The 22,539-nt window shown below is 39.3% G+C and overlaps 1 protein-coding gene across 1 annotated transcript in view; it reads right to left on the minus strand.

Annotated features, from left to right (window-relative positions):
* Positions 1-22,539, minus strand: part of prdm5 (PR domain containing 5) — an 86,119-nt gene that overhangs the window by 59,407 nt on the left and 4,173 nt on the right. The window contains 6 exon segments of the mRNA XM_079589066.1: positions 5,678-5,757; positions 8,033-8,154; positions 8,561-8,724; positions 9,805-9,845; positions 9,848-9,989; positions 17,366-17,488. Of these exon segments, the coding sequence (XP_079445192.1) occupies positions 5,678-5,757; positions 8,033-8,154; positions 8,561-8,724; positions 9,805-9,845; positions 9,848-9,989; positions 17,366-17,488 (672 nt within the window).

Consider the following 22,539-nt stretch of genomic DNA (forward strand, 5'->3'; position numbering starts at 1 on the left):
TCATGCCAGTTTACGAACATATAGAGAAATTGTCTGCATGTGGAAGAGACTCTAAAGAAAGCCATTGAGCTTCCACCCTCACAGAGCAAATCATATTTGCAGGCTTTCCAAATGACATTGCTGGTACGAATGAACTACAGTCAGATGGACATGGTCTGGTGCAAAAGGGAAGGCTGGACATCTATTAGTCAGACAAAGATGGAGAGAGATGGAGAGCCAGGAAAAAGGTCTGTGACCAAATTGCATGTTTGTATAACGGGCAGCCTAGGAAATCAAGTAAGGCCACAGAGATTTAAACTTCATTCTGCTGAAATTAAACTTAAATTCATCATGCAGTGGGGGAGTTTTTCTTAGACCTACATAATGCCAAAATTCTTCCATCAATGAGTTCTGAAAGGTGCATGTGTTAGTTGTGCATAAAAAACCTAACATTTTAAAAGATTAGCTTCCGCCTAAACTTTCTTTTACCTGGACACTTTCTTCTCAAACATTATAAGTAGCAACTTAAACAACATCCACACTCTTTTTGCTACTGTAGAGAGACTAACAAACCCTACGAGTCACATTCCGAGTGAACTGCCAGCAAATGCAATGAGTTTGTTTCCATTAGCCACCATGTCTGATTTTGAGGCAATTGATGGTAAAATATTGGAAGAAACTATACAGAATCTTAAAACATCATCCTGCTCCCTTGAAACACGTCCCACATCTTTTTTCAAAAGTGTGTTTAAGAAGCAGAGCTGCTAGAAGTGGTCAATGCCTCACTTCTTTCTGGGACTTTTCCAGAGTCCCTGAAAACCACAGTTGTTAAACTCCTCCTGAAAAATAGCAATCTGGATAACACAATTTTGAGCAACTATAGACTAAAGTCAAATCTTCCTTTCATATGCATGATGGTCAAAGAAAGTTTTTTTTTTTTTTTTTTTTTTTAATGAGCAAATTCCTAAGCTCAAATGGATACTTGAACAACTTTTAATCTGGTTTCCGACTGCATCATATGCCCTTTGTACACAGTAGATTAGGGAGACATATTCCCGTTTACACCTGGTGTTTTAATTGTCTTTTTTGTCCACTTTCAACCACTTCTGTCCTAGCATATTATCATCTAAAAAAAATTGTAAGAATTAGATGTTTTGTTTCTAGTCAAGAATCAGAGAAACTTGTTCATGCTTTTATCACCAGCAGGGTGGACTTTTGTAATGATGTCCTTACCGGCCTTCCCAAAAAGAGCACAAGACAGCTGCAGCTCATACAGGAGTCTGAGCAGAACCATAACATCTGAACATATCACACCAGTCCTCAGGTTTTTACTCTGAATTTTAGTTACAATTAGTTGTTTACAAATTTAGCCAGCAGCCATATCACCCTGTAGCCCATGGCTGGTTGCCCAATGAAGCTAAGCAGGGCTGAGCCTGGTTAGTACCTGGATGGGAGACTCCTGGGAAAACCAGGTTGCTGCTGGAAGAGGTGTTAGTGAGGCCAGCACCCTGTGGTCTGTGTGGGTCATAACGCCCCAGTATAGTGACGGGGACACTATACTGTCAAAGGACACCGTCCTTCGGATGAGACGTTAAACTGAGGTCTTGACTCTCCGTGGCCATTAAAAATCCTTCGAATGGATGTCCTTCGAAAAAGAGTAGGGGTATAACCCCGGCATCCTGTTCAAATTTGCCCCTTGGCCTCTGTCCATCATGGCCTCCTAATCATCCCCATATACTGACTGTCTCCTCTCCACCAGTAAGCTGGTGTGTGGTAGGCGTTCTGGCGCAATATGGCTGCCGTCGCATCATCCAGGTGGATGCTGCACATTGGTGGTGGTTGAGGAGATCCCCCCCTTCCATATGTGAAGCGCTTTGAGGTCCCAGAAAAACGGTATATAAATGTAACAAATTATTATTATAAATCACTCAATGGCCTAGGACCTCACTACATTGAATATATGCTCACTGAATATTAACAGAACTCTCCTTCCAGAAGAGATCAGATGTGCTCCAACATTAGTCACACTCAAATCCAGACTATATATATATCTGTATCTTATACATGCATCCTTCTATTTTTTTAACTGTTTTAATACATTTTAAATCAATATTATATTTATATTCTTTGCTTGTATTGTTAAGTTTTATTGCTTATGCCTTGCGATATAGAATAAATGTATAAATGTTTGACTAACTGGATAAATGTAAATCTCAACTCAACATGCAGCAACTGTAGTGTACCACTAATGAATATTACACCATACCTTTAATTCATTTGAATGTATTTTTGTTTAAGAGCAAGAAAATGTCCAATAAAACAAAAGGACATAGAAGTGCCAAACAGGTTGGATTTAACACTACCTGTGGGACGAATTTTACAGAAACATTAGCATTTCCTCTCTAGAGTAATTGACCGCTGCCGAACAATCAGAAACACACACCAGAGCGGCAAATGCAGATGATGCTCTTGCAGGTTGAAGCCAAATCCGGACAGCTGTGACTGGAAAGGCTCGCTCTCAGAACGGCTGCACTGATAACTGCTGATGAGTGAACGCTGACAGGAGGAAGTGCCTGTTTTACGTCAAGTTTAGGCAAAGAGAGTGACGATAGCATTCTCCAGGCCAAAACAGAAAGGGATGTTGGTTTGGTGGAGCAGTGGAAGCTTGGGATGCATTTCAATTGTAAGAACATTAAAACTGCATTGTGGTTCTTCACCTACCTCCTTCAGTCAGAAACTCAAATTACCTTCATTTGTCCTTCTCAACTCACTCTGCCAAGGTTTAAGTTGCGGTTTCAATGAAAAGCATCTAAAAAGTGGTATATATTTTGAAAAGGAAGCCCACATACCCAAACCATGAATATTCCCAAGAGAAAATGAACCAGGAACAGTGAAGAGAAGCTCAGAATTCTGACTTTTGTGGTGATTTTGGAGATGGTGATGATGAAGTCATCTATTTGTTTGAAGCTATTTGTCTGATATTTCTTAGGTCTTTTTGCAGAAGGAACCCTGACGCCAGCAGGAAGGCCGGGCAGTCTGGTCTCCCAGCTCTTAAATTTCACAAGGGCCACAGGGATGAGCTTGTGAAACAAAAGACGACCTTTCTGTACACACTCACACCAGTGGAAAACCTTACAACATCAACATGAAGCCCACCTCCTACTGAGAGACAGAGAGATGGACGGCATACAAGAGTCCAAGACGGCCAAATTTAATATTTTTTCAATTTCCTAATTTCCTAGCTTTTCAAAAAAAATGAAACAGATGAGGAGAAAATTATGTATATGGATCATACAGCAGCCAAAGAAATAGAAAAAGAGGATGTCGAAAACACAATCAAGGCATGAGAGATGGACAAATAGAAGCCTTGTCCTAAATGGCGCACTTGACGTGGATTTATCATCTAGTGACCTTCATTTGTGACTGTAAGATGTCCCTGTAATTTGTCATTTAGTTATATTTAAGTGTGAATTTAATATTGATTAGAATAGTTGTATTTTTTGTGATTATGCAGTTTCAGCGACAGATGTTGTTTGTGTATATGTATAGTAACATTTGGTGTCACATGTATATTTGGCAGACATGTTCACAAGTCCCTAAAAGGCTAAGTCCTAGTCAAGTCTCAAGTATTTGGGTCCAAGTCAAGTCTCAAGTATTTTGGGTCCAAATCAAGTCTCAAGTCTTTGGGATCCAAGTCAAGTCTCAAGTCTTTGGGTCCAGGTCCAAGTCAAGTCTCAAGTCTTTGGGTCCAGGTTCAAGTCAAGTCTCAATCATTGGATCCTAGTCAAGTCTCAATATTTGCGTCCAAGTCTCAAGTCTTTGGGGTCCAAATCCTAGTCAAGTCTCAATCTTTGGGTCCAAGTCCTAGTCAAGTCTCAATCTTTGGGTCCAAGTCTCAAGTCTTTGGGTCCATGTCAAGTCTCACGTCTTTGGGTCCAAGTCTCAAGTATTTTGGGTCCAGGTCCAAGTCAAGTCTCAAGTGTTTGGGGTACAAGTCAAGTGTTTGGGTCCAAGGGTGCTTTCACATCTGTAGTTCAGTTCAGTTGGTCCGGACCAAGGGAGAAAAATTCTACTTTGTAGTATTTTTCAGGCATTTTGGTTCCTTTTCACACCACACTGATTGCTCAAATCATGCCAAATCAGTTGATGAAACGAACCAAAACACAGTCACGTGACAACATCCACATCACTCGTTGGCCAGATGGGTCTTGAACGTATTTTTATAACTGCACTTCGATTGTCAGAATTAACGTGCGGGAAAATTCCAACAGAACTGCCGGAAGTAAACAAAGAGGAGGAAAATCCGGCAGACAACACGCTGCTTTTTACTATGGAGAAACGACTGCGTGGGCTGATTGTATCCCTGGTCATAGTTTATTATATAGTTTGTCAACACCACTTTAGGCAAACAATAACATTTGAGAATGAAGGGAGGATTCGCTTGAAAATAATGTTTTATGCAATGCACGCGGCGAGTCACTTCAGGAGGAGACGCGTGCATTAATGTTGCTAAACAAAGACATAATGCACAGCGCGGCTGACTACGGCAGCTGGTTTAGACCAAAAATGTGCAGTTCTTTGGCAGTTGGGTCTGTTCGAGGTCGGATCACATTCTCACCACAAACGAACCGCTCCAGAGTTCGTTTGAAAGCGTACCGAGACCTCCTCGTACACTTGTTTGGTCCGCTTTTGGTGCGCACCCGAGTGTGATTGCTGCATTCACACCTGCCCAAACCAACCGCACCAAGGGGGACAACGAACTCTAGTGCGATTCAACCAAACTAAATGAGGCAGGTGTGAAAGCACCCCAAGTCTCAAGTCTTTGGATTCAAGTCCTAGTCAAGCATCAAGTCTTTGGATCCAAGTCCTAGTCAAGCATCAAGTCTTTGGGTCCAAGTTCATTTATTTGGGTCCAAGTCATGTCTCAAGTCTTCGTTCTATTTTTTTGCAATAGGTCTATCAGCTAGTTATTGTAATTAACAGCTTTAAAATAAAACTGATTTCTCCTTCAAAAGCACAACAAATTATTACTTAAATCATTAATTTATTATTTTATTCACAACAGAAAACTATTACTTTCAATCTATTTAACATTTTACCTTTTTGGAACGCAGGAACAGTCACCACGTGAAAAAAAAAAAGCATGCTGTGAAATTTGAGCTATTTGAGTTAAATTAAATGTATATAGAATTATAAATGTATAATTGTGTTTTATTCACAAAGATCAGCAGTATTTGCCTGTCACAATTAACATTGAGGTATTACCGCAGAACGTGAACTAAATTTTTAATTTCAAAGAGCTGATAGAGGTTTCTGGATCCCTGTGGTGGACTGGTGGATGCTGTCAGATTGAGGTAGTCTGGTGCTTCACAACAGAGCATTTAGATCCAGCCTGCAAGGTGGGGAATTGCCTGGTGCTAATTGTTTTCAGCACTATATTTTGAGCATGTTTGTTTCATTACCATATTTGCATTATTCCTTTAGTGAATCACTTTGAATGCTAGAAGCATGAACTCAAAGTATGGAGACCTGCAAGGGCTGAGGGTGCCATTTGAGACAGGGCCAGAGAAAGGACAGATGGATAGATGGCATGACAGAGGAGAAAGATTAAAGACAAAATAGATGTGCGTAAGGTAAGAAATATGAAGAGATGGAGTGGATGAATGATAAGAGGAGATTTATGGAGGTGTGATCTGACCTTGCGGTGCTCCTGCAGGTTGAGTGAGGATGAGCACTTCTTACTACAGATGGTGCATACCAACTTCCTGCGAGCACTGCCTACACACACACACACACACAGATCATACATCACATGAGCGGTAGGAAACATCCTAATGGCATGAGGAGATGCTAATGGAGACACTGCATCAGTTCAAACAGTCTTTCAAATAAACATCAGGAAGCCCTTAAATAAATCAGTTCCTGGTTCAGCATGAAGTACACCACCAAGAAAAAACTATATCTATCAGGGGTGAAAGGTCAGCTAACATGCATTTCCTACAGAGAAGTAAGTGGATACAAGATCTGTCAATAACAGTTCTTAAAGCACTGGTATTTTAAAAGGCTTTAAAAGGCCAAATTCTACCCTTTGTAGCACTGTATTCTGTTATAAATCCACTTTAATGTCAGTCAAGGTTTCTTGCAGTAAAAGCAATCGTAATTTAGGGTTTATTTACACGACAATGATGTACTAAAATGGAAAAGTTTTTCCTTTGTGTTTTTGAAAGGTTTTGCGTACAGACAAAAACGTTGTCAAAACAATCCCCATTCGCACAGATCCATCAAAGCGACTAAAACGCTGTATTCTGCTGCCAGGCCAGTAGTTGGCGATGTCACTTCGTAAACAAACACCACGCACCTGCGCACATATGCATTCTTCTACGCATGTTTTCCCACATTCACATTTATGAAGTTTATACAGAGATTAAATCGCTATTAATTTTAAAAAAAATTGCACTTTGAAACTCGTTAGCAAAATTTAGCATTTTCAGGCCCCTAAAACGCAGTTGTCGTGAAAATGAAGGGCCAAAACGCTTAAGACACTTTCTGTTTTTAGTTGTCGTGTAAATGCCCCCTTAGTTATTATTAGTATATATTTAGTTACTTTCCACCCTCTCACTAATCCATTTACTTTTTTTTTTGTACTGTATCTTTAAAATGTAAATATGTAAATGACCTCTCGTGATTGGTTAATTTCAGCATACTGGCAAGCTGTTCAAATTTAATAAGTGTTGCTATGTACTTGAGAGCTATCAAATGTTAACGAGGTAATGACTGTGATATCATAACTAACCATGATGATTTCTGAGCGTTAAGTGTTAAGGCGCGGTCGCATTATCGAAATTAGGTGAAATTTTGCGAGCAAAGAGGGTCTGTTATACATGAAACACTGCTTACTCAGAGGTCAGTTTCAAACTATTGAAATAACTGCATTTTGCCTATTGAATTTTGCCCATGAATTTTGTTTGAAAATAATTTTGCATGACTCTTATTAGCCATACTGAAAGCAACAATGGAAAATTCACCTCAATCTTCAAAATATATTAAAGAAAACAAATATTGAAATATTATTTCAGTCACTCAGCAATTATAAAAAAAATATATTTTTAAACGGTGTTACTCATGGTTTTGAGGATATTTTAACATCCAGAGTGATTCATCACCTCCTTGAGTTGGCTTTGATGTGAGCGTCAAAAATTATTAAAATAAATAAATAAATTTGAGAAAATTGTGAAACATTCACGCAAATTATATTTGTAAATAAACAATTTTACTGCAAAAGAAACAGGTCAAATAAAGTGTCTAGAGTACCTGTGCAAAAAACTATGTTGTAAGGTGGTGTCCGTCAACTAAATATGAGATGTTGGCATGCAAAACGAGGTTGTTTAATAAATAAAATTTACAAACTGAAACCTTGATGCAGTGACTGCACTATTCCATCCCTCAGTGCATTTGAGGAACTGATTCAGAGCCAATATTTACAGCCCAGAATGCACTGAACAATGGAGAAGACTAGAGAGAGAGAGCACTGTCAGTGTTTACGTCTACATAGTACACCAAATCTTTATTTCAAAACAGCAAACCAATCCTGCTTTCCATGTCAACTTTAAGTGTTCTTATTACAGACGCACAATCATTGATGTACCCACGAGCACTTCCGCGAGCACTCAGTAAATCGTTCAGCTTTCCACCGTTCGGATTCATTTGCAAATGACTGATTGACTTGCACGTGGCCAAACTGTCCAATTATAATTACTGACAATAATATTGAAAACATTCTGAATCATGCTTTCATCAGCCGATTAGGGGTCTTTGACTAATTTCCTCAGTTGTCTGCGCTTCTGGCGGAGAGTCTGGAGAAAAGATGAGTGCAGAGAGGGAGGGAGCGCTTAACGTTTATCTGACAGACAGAGGGGATGAAGAGCGGATCAGAAACCAGGAGATTAATGAAGATGTTAAACAGCCGCTGATTAGACTCTCATTACAGACGGGTAATTTCACACTCGTCGAGCGCGCGCGCGTGTGTGTGTGTGTGTGTGTGTGTGTGACCAACCTGTGTGGACGTTGCCTTTGTGTTTCTTCAGGGCGTCTTTACTTTTAAATCTTTTCCCACAGCTCTCCGACTTACAGACGAACCGACCATCTCCTTTACACGCCTCTTTATGCTGCTCAAAACTGTCACACACAAACAGAATTTGTTGTTCAAAATCAACATAAAACAAGTTGTCTCCAACCAACTGTAACGCTCCTGTAAATCCACGTGAAGCAGAATATCCAATGCAAAAATATATGGATGATGGTGAAAAGTGAGCGTCGTGCATTAGCATGGAAGGGCTTGCTACGTTTGATTAGCCGGTTTGGTACGGTAAGGCGACTCCAGATTCGTGTACCTGGACTCTGAACAGAAAGTGCTGTGACACAGGACACACTGATGAACTTTTGAAGGGTCTTCTGATGAAGCCGAGCTCTCTGTACAGTGAAGAACACTACCAATAAACAGGACATCAGCATTACCACACAGGAGACGCTGTATATACCGTGAGTGTGTGTGTGTGTGTGTGTGTGTGTGTGTGGTACTGACTGGCGCTGCAGGGCCTGTTTGACAGGAAACTCTTTTCCGCAGGAGCGACACTTAAACTCTTTGTCCTCGGTACTTCCTCTCTGATGAAAGCTCTGAAGATGCTCCGCTAACATGTCTTCACTGGGGAAGTTGTTCTCACACAGCAGACATGGGTAATCTTCATTCTTAATCACCAGCTCTGCGCACACACACACACACACACATAATAAAGTATCCTTTATTCTTACAAATAATGTTTCAATGTCTGATTTTAGAAAGTCTAGAGAAGAAAAAGTCTTTATTATATCTAAATGATGACTGAATATGTTTGATTAACCCAATAAAGTCTACTTTATCTTTATCACATTTGGCTGAAAAAACTAAAGTAAACATAAGAATAACTTAAATTACTATTATACTAAATCCTTTATTAAAATCCATTTCAGACACACACACATACCAGTGATGCGCGGGTTGATCCAAAATGAGCGGTTACCCGCGGTTACGAGTCATCCAAAAATATTTTTAATGATATTTGGGTCGCGGTCGGTCGGGTCGTTTGAAATAAAGATGCCAATTAAACCTTTGTAGCTACTAGACACAATAATGTTCTATGAAATACACAGGTCTACACTTTATTGGCTGAATAAATGCGCGAGGATGACGCACAAGCTCAGTCTGCAGCAGAGATGACAGTGGAAAATCCTTATTTACCTGAATGTTGAGCGCGTTATTAACTTTTGAATAAAAGCTGACGCGGGACAAAATGCCCGATTTCCCAACACGTTGAACTGAGCAATGCCATTGTGCCATTTTAATAGGCTACTTTTAAACGCATATAGCTCAGTAATGTCAGTTTTATGTAGCCTATTTGCTGAGAGGGGGCGGGGTTTTTGTTGGGAAAGTCCGGGGAGAGACGCACACTTCGATTAGACTGGATAAACACATGCAGCATCTTAATTGTTAAGAAAATGAAACGAAATAAATGAATAAATCAAGCCTTTATTACAAAACACTAGGCTATATCATACAGCATTCAGAAAAATGCGCACCCCTAGTTCCTCCGTCTATGGCCCATGACGCGATGAGCATTTACTAGCTACTTTAAAAAAACGCGGGTCAGGAAGCGGGTCGGGTACAATATTTTCTTTCTCTTTTTTTGCGGTCCGAGTTGCGGGCGGGTTAGTTGAAAACGTTGGTCGGGTGCGTGTTGTTTATACATTGACCCGCGCATCACTGACACATACACACACACACACACACACACACACACACCTGTTTCTGTGCTGAGGTGTTTGCTCTCGTTACTGTTCTCCTCTTCCTCTTTGATGTCCTGATCTTCCTCCAGGTCCTCCTCTTCCTCCTCCATGTCACTGTCCAGGTAACCAATCAGAAGCTCCGTATCGGTCGCAATGTCACCAACAGCCAGATAGAAGATATTTTCTCCATCCTGTTAAAAGAAAGAGAGTCAGCTACTTCATTCAGCAAGAATATGATGATATTTCTATTACAAAAAAATATGTTCTTTAAGTTTTGACATTTCTTTTCATCAAAGAAACCCTATAATGTATCATGGTTTCCACAGAAATATGAATCAGCAAAACAGTTTTCAACATTGATAACAATCAGAAATGTTTCTTGAGCAGCAAATCAGAATTGTATGTCCCCATTACATTTTCTTTACATTATATTTTAATAAACGTTCATGCCAAATGGTTTTCCATGCATAGATGTACCCCAATTAACAAATTCATAATGGTTAGTACCTAAGAATCGAAGCACTTGACAGACATATTCCCATGTCCCCAATCATTCACTTTGAAGCAACTTATTCTATTTGACATAAAATACTATTTATTTTGATTGCGATTTAACTTTTTTTTTGGTAAAATCATTAAATTAATGTCCCTCAAACTCCAGTCCACCCTGTTACATTGGTGCCAATTGCCCTTTAAAATCTTAAGCATATTCCCTAAATCACATGACTTGCAAGAAGTGACATCATTTCCTCCTTAGAGGGAAAGCAACTCCAAGAACAAAGTTTAGTCATACACTTTTCTCCTCATAAATCTCTTCTCCTCAATTTGTATGTGACTTATCTAATAGTGTAAAACATGTCCACCCTGTTGAGTCTGTTTATTCTGGACATGAAATTGTTTCTTTATTTTATAAAACAGATTTTAAATATCTACTAAAATTCTTCCCGTTAATCTTATACTAGCTTGTTGTTCCTTTCGAGCTAGTCTACTATTGGCCTTTATTATCTTAAAACGTCCACCCTGTTACACGTCGCATTGTAAATGTGTCATGATGTAACAGGGTGGACAAATGCCATAGAAAGTGAAATTTGAAATATTTGGTCAGGATTATTATGTTATACTAGCCTGAGCTTGACTAGTATGTTTTTGTATGATAGACAGACATGTTCTCTCTCTGACTAGACTAAAAAAATATTGAGTTTTAAAAATGGTTTTTAACAAACCTGCTCAGTCCAAAATCCATCTACGGTTTGTAGGACAGAAAAAAAAAAAAATTGAAATATATTTTAAAGTGTCAAAAATATATGTAGCATATATTCCAAATACCGGTACATTGAAATATATTTGCATTGTTGTTCACTTATATTTATCATTTTGAAATATATTCTGAAATATAACAAAAATATATGATGTTAACTGGGGGCAGCTGTCAACTCAAAAATAGCTGAACTCTTTAAAATGAAAAAAATAAAAATTAAAAAAAATAAATTGAAAATGTGTTTTGTTTGTAAAAATATACTTTTTAAATTTTAAATGTATTTCAAATGAAACAATTTGCAAAAGTTAAAACATATATGAACATATGTTATTAGTAAATATATTGACATAAATATATTCACATATTTTACTAAAATATATTTTCAAAAAAATATATTTACATATATTTAACTAGAATATATTTATTGGGCCAATTTCGAATATATTCTGAAAATATATTTGAAATATATATTTTTTTCTGTATGGGACCTAACACATAAAAACCAGCTCTTGGTATTAGACACATTTCTATATCAGAATCTTTAACATAACTTTTGAATTTTTAAATTGTTGATAACTACTGGATATTATTTTTATTTTTTTACTAAAACACTGAAAATAAAGACTTTCCATTTGTAGGCGTCAATTCTTGAAGTTAGATTTAAATGACCCCATTAAATGTCTCCAGCCATAAGTTATAAACGGCAAAAGGATTCGGCTTTCTGGTTCCTGTGTGCTCAGAAATTATGACTTTTCCATAACTTTTAACATTGTTGTATTAATTTCCAGGCTTCTGAAATCACATGATTTTTCCAGGATTTCCACGACCATAGGAAACCCGTGTGAGTGAACGCCTACACTTTATTAACTTGAGTTAAAGCAGTCAGCAAAGTTTTGTCTGGTTCAATTTCAATATATAAAAACACTACTAGCATCAACTGTGTAAATCTATCAAATGTGTCTTATTACAAAGGGAATAAACTGAATTAGACGTTGAAAAGCAGAGATCCAGGTGTGGTCTGACACTGAACAGACAACATAACAGAGAACCGCTGGGAGGAGCAATCAAACATTCACACGAGGGGAAGCGTAAGATCAACAGAGCATCCTGATTAAGGTCAAAGGGCAAACACTTCAACCTCTGTTTAATGGCTTTATCAGACCTTCATTTCCTAAAAGGTCATGCAGAAATAAGCACAGTTGCTGTACATTATGCTAAAAGCGGAGCCAGAGGTTTATCCACAGGGAGATGCTGAGAGAAGTGCCGTGTGTGATGAAACGCAGACTCCGTTCTCTTGATTTGGTTGTAATGGTCATCAGATCGTCAACGTCTCAAACTCACCGGAGACCACAACTGGCAAAAAATTATCCACAAGCACTCTGATGCTTTCGCTAATTTTTCTTCATCCATCTATGCAAAAAAAAAAAATGTGAATGTAAAATTATTTAAAATGATTAATAATTTAGTTAAAGCTGCAGTCCGTAAATTTTTTGGGTTAAAAATTATCCAAAATAAATGTTGAGAAAGTCCATATCCAGCCAGTGTTCAAAACTCTCTGCTTGCCGTAGCTCGATTCAAAACGGTAAGCTTGTAATAATGTTTTTAATTCCAGTACTGGTGGATTTTCGTGGGAAATTCGAGGATGTCTTTGTGTCATTACGTCACATCTGTACACATAAAGAAGAGTCTCGATGTTGGAGATTTATAGCCTTTTCTCACAGCACTTGATATAGTTAAACTTAGCAATTTGATGGTGGATCCAGAAAGGTTCAAACGACAACTAGAGATTCACCCGATGGAAAAATGCAAAAGACTTCAGACTTCGGAGTGACTACAGAAAAAAAAGAGACTGCAACCGGCCCATGCGAACACAAGGACAAATATCGGAAGGGCATTAAATGTAGTCACGCAATGCTGGTGTTGTTAACATTAACACATTTGAGAACAAAGTATAATTTGCACGGTTTGACGTGATATGATAAGCGATCGTTAGATTTAATCAGCACGATTTACTGCAATGCTTAAATTAGTTGGTCAGAACAGTGGATGTTACTTGTTCAGATTACATTTTCCGGTGAAAATTATTATGTTGGTCATACTTCCAAAAAGTATAATCTGTGATTGTGTTATTTTATAGTAAAACACAATATTTTATAGTAAATTAAAATGTAAAATCCTGTTTTACTGTAAAATTACATAAAGTGAAAGGAAAACCTGTAAATTGTTATTCCTAGAATTATCTGCAGCTCACATTTTATGTTTTTTCATTTAAATAACTTACGGTAGTTATAACTTAGCTTTTGTTACCATGATGGTGTTTTGTATTTGTGTAACTGACACTGTGCCCCTTAAATGTTAGTATTTAGCTCAGCTTGTGGAGTGATGAACCCTGATTCCTCATGTTGCTTTCTCTTTACCACCAGTGTTTTAATGTGGTTGTCAGTATAATATACATGTAGAAAACTGATTTTTAAAGGGGTCATGAACATGATACTTTTACATATAAGAAGACATTGTACTATACAAATATCCTGTAAGTTTCAGGACTCAAAACGTCCTTTGTTAGTCGAAAAAAAGCTTTTAACTTCCAAGCGGCCAAAACAACTCGTTTCAGATGACGTCATAATAATTTATGAAGAAATTTCTAAAATGGCAACATTCATGATTGTTATTCATGATTATATTTTTGGAGCAAAATAACCGTAATTATCAGTGTAACCATTATCATGCAACCCTAGGAACACGTCTAACATGCAGAATCATACCGCACATTTTCATACTAGTTTTGTAGCGATCAGTTTTATAGTGTTCCCTGTGTTCATCACGTGTTGAGATGAGTTGTGAAATCATTGTGATATCACAGCATTATTCCCATGATTGCAACTGAATTATGAGGTGCTAAAGGCGCATTAACACAGACTGTGATTAGGTCACGGGAGATTGCCAGGTCACTGCACTATTGATAGATACTCATTGATAGAAGTCATGTCATCTCAAATGTTTATGCCTACATGTGTACGCCCACATGTCTTTGAGCGTGTGTGTGTGTGTGTGTGTGTGTGTGTGTGTGTGTGTGTGTGTGTGTTATTCATCTAAGGCTCATTGCACTTCTCTTATCTCCGCACTCTTTGGTGTTTTCAGATCTCTGGCACTGTGAACGCACATCACCACCACTAGACATAAACAACTCACTCCATCCCCATCCCTCCGCTGTCTGCATCTGTTCAAAGCCTTATGCAAAGCTGCTGTCACACTCTGTGGCTCTGGTCCAAAACCTAATGAGTGCCCTTGGTTCATTCACACTGCCAGTGATTTTCCGGGATCTGTGAGTGCCTTCACACACATCCCGGTAAGATCCCGTAAAGACACGTGACGCCAGGATGAGACGTGTAACGTACGCGTCAAAAACATGTACACTAGCGCATCGCGTACCGTTCCACAAGCTAGCGAGCGCTCTCAGCTTCAGCGCGGACAGTGAGGAGCTTCTGGTCTCTGCTTCGTTCCGGTTTGCAGCCATTTTTTCGTTCTTTCTTTGTTGTTGACGAACACAAAATTTCTAGAGTCGCGTGATGGCACGTGCGTCATCACTACGACACACCCCTTACGGCATTGATCCTGACTTTTGTTCACACAGGGCGCGTTCCGTGACTGATCCCGGCAATGTTACTAGGTCCCCAACCCGGGATCGATGTCGGCATTAATCCCGGGATGTTTGCGTTCACACAGAAGGCACTCTGGCAATTTCGCGGCAATTTCCCGGGATCAACACGCTATGTGAAAGGGGCTATAGGTGCGCTCCTTATGCGAAGGCTGTTGCAAAAGGCAAGCAGTTATGTTAAGTTATACAATTTTAAGGCTGCATCCCAAGTGTTCCTCACTGAAAAGGCAATCAAAGTGGAAAAAAATCCCTCTAAAATGTCAGAAGTGAAAGAAAGGACAAATAAATAACAAAAATCTAGAAAAATATTTTAATCAATGCGGCAAAATCATATGACAAACTTGAACTCGTTGCAAAATCTGCGGGAATCTTTCATCCAAGCAAAAAAATCATAATCATGAAATCTGCGTGCAGGGAAATCGTCTCAGGTTCTGACTGTAACCATGGTTCCCTGTGAAGGGAGCGAGACGCTGTGTCCAATGACGACGCTGTGGGTAACACCTCGCCGTGACTGCGTCTGAAGCACATGTGCAACTATTCCAATGCTGATTGGTGCTACATTACTGTGTGACGGTGTACTGTGGAGCTATAAACGATAACCGAATACTCAGGAGGAGACAACGGGGCGTCCAACAGGAATGATCTATCTTTCTCCTTAACGCCAGAGAGGTTCAACCGACTCCTTGGTGGCCCGAAGAGACAGGTCTGGGGCCCGACCCCCTCACCTTCATCCAGGTCCCTCAGCAGGTCAGCCTGGTGTGCCTGAAGAACTCATGACCCACTGCCATTTAAGCTTTGCCCACCAAAGATGACGTTGTTCTTCACGGTTTGGTCGGCAAGGTCGGGGCCATGAGGGTGAGTGCAGCTACAGGGGAGAGATAGCTAGCCAGCGTCTCTTCAACCCTAGGCATTATCCCATCCCCGTGCTCCCTCATCCCCACGACCGAAGAAAAGTTAGAAATTGTGGGGCTGGAGATTTGAGCCGAGAATAGTTTATTCCAGGACCTCGACGCCTCAGTGTCAGGCGCAGACACGGAGGTTGTGCTTTATTAGGCAGGAGGCACTCGTCTTCTCGTCCTGCTTCTCGGCCAGCCCAACGATTTTCAATTTGACCATGGCACATGTCACTATCTCCACCAGCTCCTCAAATCCTGGAAATCCTCTGCCCTGATGATGACAATATCCAAAGCCAACATAGCGCCTTCACTCAGGGCGGAAGAAGCCACAGAGCGGTATGGTTGGGTATCGTTTCGATTCTGATTCTGTTTATTCAATCCGGTTCTTATCGATTATTGTTTCCGATTCCAATATAAAAAAAAATATATAAAAAAGGGCAAATAAAAATCAAATCACTTTTATTCTTGCCAATTTTAAGCAATAACCAATAAAATGGCTAAAGGTAAAGGAGTATCTTCAAATAAAGATTGTGTTGATTACATTATTACTCCATTAAGTGGCAAAAATCGACTGTTCATTTTTTTTTCATTGAATCATTTATTCAAGAAGACTCGAGAGATTCATTTAAAAACGGTGAATCATCCATTAATTAAACAGGTACTTATTAATGAGACGCTGAACTAATTAGTTTTAAACGTGTTTGACTTAATGATTCAAATGAACCATTTTTTTTAAATAGACTGGAACATGTTATTCTGTGTAGTTGTATGTTGCATGTAATCGTGATCTCCATTTTAAACAAAACAAAAAATTATTTTAAACCAAATTTTAAATTTATCCTGAATTAGGTACCATTCACAGCGCATTTAAAAACCTGCTCTGTACAGCTATGATCAGCTCTTCGGCCGAGCTTTCGATGTTGTTACGGAAAGGTCGCTTGGTTTTTGTCACATGACCTGCGGTATTCTGAAAAGTTGAGATGTTTTCATCTCGCCGCGGCCATGCGCCAACATTTAAAGTCATGAATTTGCATGCGCAAAAAACGCGATATGTGAACGGCCCCAAAGTCAGGAATCGGTAAGCGGAATCAAAATTTGTGCATCTTATCGAATCTTGAAATTTATCGAACTCGATACCCAGTCAGCCCTACAGGACGAGGCTTCTGGATCCCGAGTGAGAGCTGAGGAAGGGATGGGCCGTCCTGTTCAAGCTTCTTTGCGAGCTCCATCTACGACCCCCATGATGCGTGATCAATATAGCCGTACGGGACAAACGAACACCAAATAAGACAGACAGTTTACAAAGAGCGCTTGCTGAAGACACAGACGCTAACGCTGCTTATAGCTTCCACGGTACGCCATAGCGCCGTCATTGGATGCAGCGTGGAGTTTCCTAGAAAGGGAACTTTCCTCATGAAAAATTCACAATCGTTCTCACGTGAAAATCATAATCACAAGTTCTTCGTGGGGAAATCTTTTGCACTCAAACGAAATACCCAGTGTTGAAGATTCCTATTGAAGTGATTACATTTTGCTTGCAAAATTCGCTGAACAATGGTATATGTGACTGCACCTTTAGAGGTGGAGTCCAGCTATATTAAAATGATTTATGAGTCAAGCCTTAGTTACACTGGCATACTTTGATGCGCAAACTGTTTGTCTATGTAGAGTTTTCCAAACTCAAATAAAGTACACAGCAACAGTGTGTATTTGAGAGAGAGTCTGTGGTTATCAGCCTGTGGCATCTTGTCATACCTGAATGGCGGCCAGGTTCTTCTGCTCCTGTGAAGGGGCTTGGTGAACGAAGCGAAGCCAGTTAGCATGACGAGGGCTACTAGCGTCCAGGATATACAGCACGTCACCTTTATTCCCTCGAACCTGCAGAAGCACACAGATTCAAAGGTTACACACAGGTTAACTCACAATATTAGATCATTTTTTAGGCCACGCCTAAGGGATTTCAATCTCTCCAACAGAAAAAAAAATCCTGAAACGCCCTGTTTGTAGTTCTTCCATTATTTATGTGACGTAGCTAATTCATCATGTTATAAATTTGCATAACGCCCGCCTACTGGCTGCTTTGGTCCGCCCACAAAAAAACTATTGGATAATTGATTTTGATCAGACGCTGCAAAGCGTATACTGACGGCATATATAATACTGTTTATAACTGCTTATTAGTAGGGTTGTTCCGATACCGCCGGTATGCCGCCGATACCAATAAAAATGCTGGCATCGGTATCATCGTTACATCTACCCATGTACCGATCCGATACCATTTTACTAAACAATACCTAGTTATGCACGCTAGCTTTGCTTAATGCTGCAAATCGGAGATCAATTCTTCTTCGCTGCTCTAACACAGGAAGTTGTGCTGTTGCCACAAGCAACCACTGTTTAGAGTAGGGATGGACAACGGTTAATCGCGATTAATCGCATCAAAAATAAAAGTTTGTGTTTAAATAATATATATGTGTACTGTGTATAATTTTATGGACAAAAAAGTATATTTTGTATATATAAATACACACAAATGCATGTATATATTTAAGAAAATGTGTAATTTATATATAAAATATTTATGTTTATTTATAATATAAATTATTTATAAATATATACATGCGAATAGTTCTTAAATATATACTGTACATGCATATGTGTGTATTTATATATACAAAATAATTATACACAGTACACATATATATTATTTAAACAAATTTTTATTTTGGAATGCGATTAATCGTTGCCCATCCCTAGTTTAGAGCAGCGAAGAAGAAATCAAAATGCGCACGCTAGCAGCATGTCCGCTGTTTGGCAGTATTTCAGACTGGACCAACCAGGCAGTCAAACGGCGACATGTCTCATTTGCCATACTGCAATTTCGAGGGGTGGCACAAGTATTAACAACACTCGTTTGACCATTTTTCCTGCCGACCAAAATTTGACGCGCACTCACAATGTAAGAGACGCTGGCGCCCAACATCAAATGGCAAACGTAATGAAAACGGAACAAAACTGCGCTACTCGTTATTTTGTGCTTCACAGACCATTCATCAGTTTGGACCAATGCAGCGCGAGCCAATCATGATCAAGCAGCACTGTCACTACACAGCGCTAAGAGATCCAGTAAAGAAAGCATTTGAATTTGCCACTGAAGTAATAACATCGCTGCGAGATCTAGTGAGAAGCATTAAAATGTCTCTGTTATTAATGGATCAAACAGCGCTGACGTGGAAACCAGAAACATTGTGCTTTCAGGTAACGTTACGTCGGTTTTATTTTGACATTATGAATAAAATTGCTGCCCTCAAATGTTAATCTGAAATAAAATAAACCTTTGTTTATAACTACTACAATATTACATGTCATTTTTTTTATAAGGAGCTGTTTTTTGTTTTATATGTCAAGTATAGCACCATCATTGCTCAAATAAAAAAATTATCATACTTTATGATGTTAGTTTTAATTTAAAAAAAAAAGTAAATCAAGGACATTTCTCTGGCATTTCTTTCTTTTTGCTGTATCGAAAACGTACCGAACCGTGACACCAGTGTATCCTATCGAACCGAACCGTAAATTTTGTGAACCGTTACACCCCTATTATTCATATATCATTTTTTGTTGCACTTTTTTATACAGTTATATTGTAAAACTTAAGTACCTTTTATAAAATAATTCTATCAATTCATACAGGGCTAGTATGAAATGCAGCTGTAAAGATACACACCCAGGTATCGGATTAGTACTCGGTATTGGCCGATACCCTGAGTCCAGGTATCGGGAAGGGAAAAAGGGTATCGGCACATATTAGGCTAAGTCTCGGGAGCTGAAAACCTATTATGGTAAAGGGTGCAACATTTCCGACACACATACAGTAAGTGGTAGACCAATCACAACAAACTGGGCAAGCTGACCAATCAGATGCAGACAGTGCCTTTCTGGCATTATAATGTCATGATGATACTTTGATTTTATTGATTAGCGTTTTTTTTTTTTTTTTTTACTAGTATAAATTTGAATCTGCCATTTATCACCCATCAGCCATAACATAAAAAATAGCAATGTCAGCCAGAATTTTTATATTAGCCTAAATCCCTACTTATTATGCAAATATAATCGAATTCTTTGTTGGTACAACCAGGCCGACAAGTCTATCCAGTGACATTGTATTTCAACGTACCTTACACAGCAGTTATAAAGCGATTTTTACTAAAATAATTTACTTAACACAGTTTTAGATTTAGAGTATCTGTTGCTGCGGAGTACAAAAGTACTTTCAACATCTGTAGGAACAACCCAGCTGTCATGTGATCATACATATCATCAAACAAAACATATTTTCATCATTGCAAGTACACCAGCCGTATTTTACGTATAAACTTCCAATGGGGTCTAATACTATATATCTGGAACATTGCTCACTTCCCACATGCTCTTTGCCCAAATCTGATGAATACCTATATTCCACTGTTTATGGATACAAAATTATTATTTTGAGCCATTTCTCGGTCTCAACTTAGTTAAACGCCGGCTAATAGTGACTTATTCTGACTAATCTTGAAAGGTAAATTCCCTGCATCATAACACACGAGCAGCATGAAAGAGCGGCACACTGAAAGATTGCACACTAACATGATATATCATAATAATTATATGCACAAGTGTGTAATTTAAGAGTTAGGCTCACTATACTTTAGGCAGAAAAGTGTCATCAGGGCAGGCAGATCAGTAAATCACAGCTCTAATGTGGCTGAACACGACCTGATCTGCACTATAATTAAAACTTTAATGCAGCTGAAAATAAACTCAAATCTTTCAAGAGCAGATATTTGATGGGATATTAGATACGGCGTGCACTGGGAGACGCGTCTCGCTCCCGTAGTTCTGTCTGGCCTGGGAGAGTCAGTGTGAGTTGAGTTCATGCTGGCATGTCTCGTCCAATTAATCGTTGCCTGGAGACGAGCAATGATGCGTCTGTCTGAACAACAGGGGCAACAACTTCTCCAAGATGGTTAAAATTCAGTCAGACCTCAACCATCTCTGTTTGCAAAGACAAACACCACTTAGTGATTTGAATAAATCTCTATCCAAAGTATTAAACTTTGAAGTACGCATCGCGCAATGTTTGCGTCTATCATGTGACATGTTGATGAGAGGTGGTTTTTGTTTGGTTAACAATAAAATGGGTGAAAAAGTCCCATTCACTTAAAGCTGCAGTCCGTCGTTTTTCCTCTTTGTCGCCATCTCTGTTCGAAATCTGCAATTGCAGTTATTCGCGGAATTATTAACTGTGCGTGGGTAGTAAATCGGCATGAAACAGCGCGGATGAACACAATGTATTGAGGAGAACCTGTCGCTGCCGCGTCGCTGTGGATACTGTACTGTCATCAGCAATCTCAGAGTATACCTTTTGAAAGTGTCAACATTAGAATTTTCATCGAAAAATGTCATCTGAACAAGTAAGTAACATTCACTTTTGTTCTGACCAAATTCGGGGGGTGGGGGGAAGCATTGCAGTAGGCTAACGTTATATCATGCTGATTAAATCTAACGATTGCTTATATCACGTCAAAACGTGAAAAATATATTTTTTCTGAAGTCCGAAGTCTTTGGGTTTTACAACTGGTGAATCTCCAGTTGTCACTGGTGATTGTCGCTTTAAACTTTCGGGATCCGCCATACCAAGTGCTAAGCTAAATCTCCACCATCATCCACACACGCTATAATAGCCGACTAGCCGAGACTCCTTCTCTATGTGTACAGAAGTGACGTAATGACGCAAAGACATGCTCGAAATTCCCGCGGAAATCCACCAGTACCACTAGAATTAAAATCATTATTACAAGCTTACCGTTTTGAATCGAGGTAAGGCAAGCAGATCGTTTTGAACACTGTCTGGTTACGTTTTTTTTCAAAAATGTATTTTTTGATATTTTTAAACCCAAAAAAGTGCCGGACTGCAGCTTTAAAACAAATGAGAGAATTAAGAGTGTTTTTTGACCCACTTAAGTAGGACTTAAAGTCTCCGTCAATCATTGTATCCCTTAAAATTCATCTTTGAACACCAAAATTACATATTTAAAAGTTTTTTCCTTGAAAAAAGATTCATTCATGCCTTAAAATAGCTTGAATGTAACTCGACACCCTTGCCTCATTTAGTTTACACAGTTCTATGAATATGCAAATTAGCCCCGCCTCCCCTCACTCCAGCTCAGAGATCCACTGGTTGTCGATCACACGTTGATCTGATTGGTTACAAGGTAGTGTGTGACGTCAGAAACACCAGCGATTTCAAACCGTGTTTTTGAGACTGTCTTTTGTTCACTGCATTGTTAAGGAGAAAACACTCAGCAATGGTGTTGACTTATGAATTTGCACATGGTTTGGCAAAAAAAAAACATTACTGTGCTGCCGTACCGGCAGCTCAATGATATTACGCAGAACCTGAAAATAGTCCCCAGCTCGGAAACTTCCAACGTGACCGGCACTAAGTTTGTAATATCACTGCGCTGCTGGTACGGCAGGAATGAGAGTATAGTTCCTAGTCGTATTGGCCTAGAACATCCCAACTTTTTTTATTTTCTGTCGGTCATAGTACACATTTATGGCGCTTTTCCACTGCATGGTACGGTACGGTTCGGTACGGCACGGCACGCTTTGGCGCTTTTCCACTGCATGGTACGGCTCGGTACGGTAAGGCTCACTTATGGCGCATTTCCACAGCATGGTACGGTACGGTACGGCTCGCTTTAAATGGTACCACCTCTGTTGAGGTTCCAAGCGTACTGTACCGATACTATAATGTGACGTGAAAACACTGCAGATCACTGATTGGTCAGACAGAATCGTCACTTCAGCGTCATTGTATTTGCAACACGAGACACTAAACCCGCTAGATTTAAATAGCCAGACAGCGCGGTAGCACCTGT

This window comes from Phoxinus phoxinus, assembly GCF_949152265.1.
Source record: "Phoxinus phoxinus genome assembly, chromosome: 18".
Lineage (NCBI taxonomy): Eukaryota > Metazoa > Chordata > Actinopteri > Cypriniformes > Leuciscidae > Phoxinus > Phoxinus phoxinus.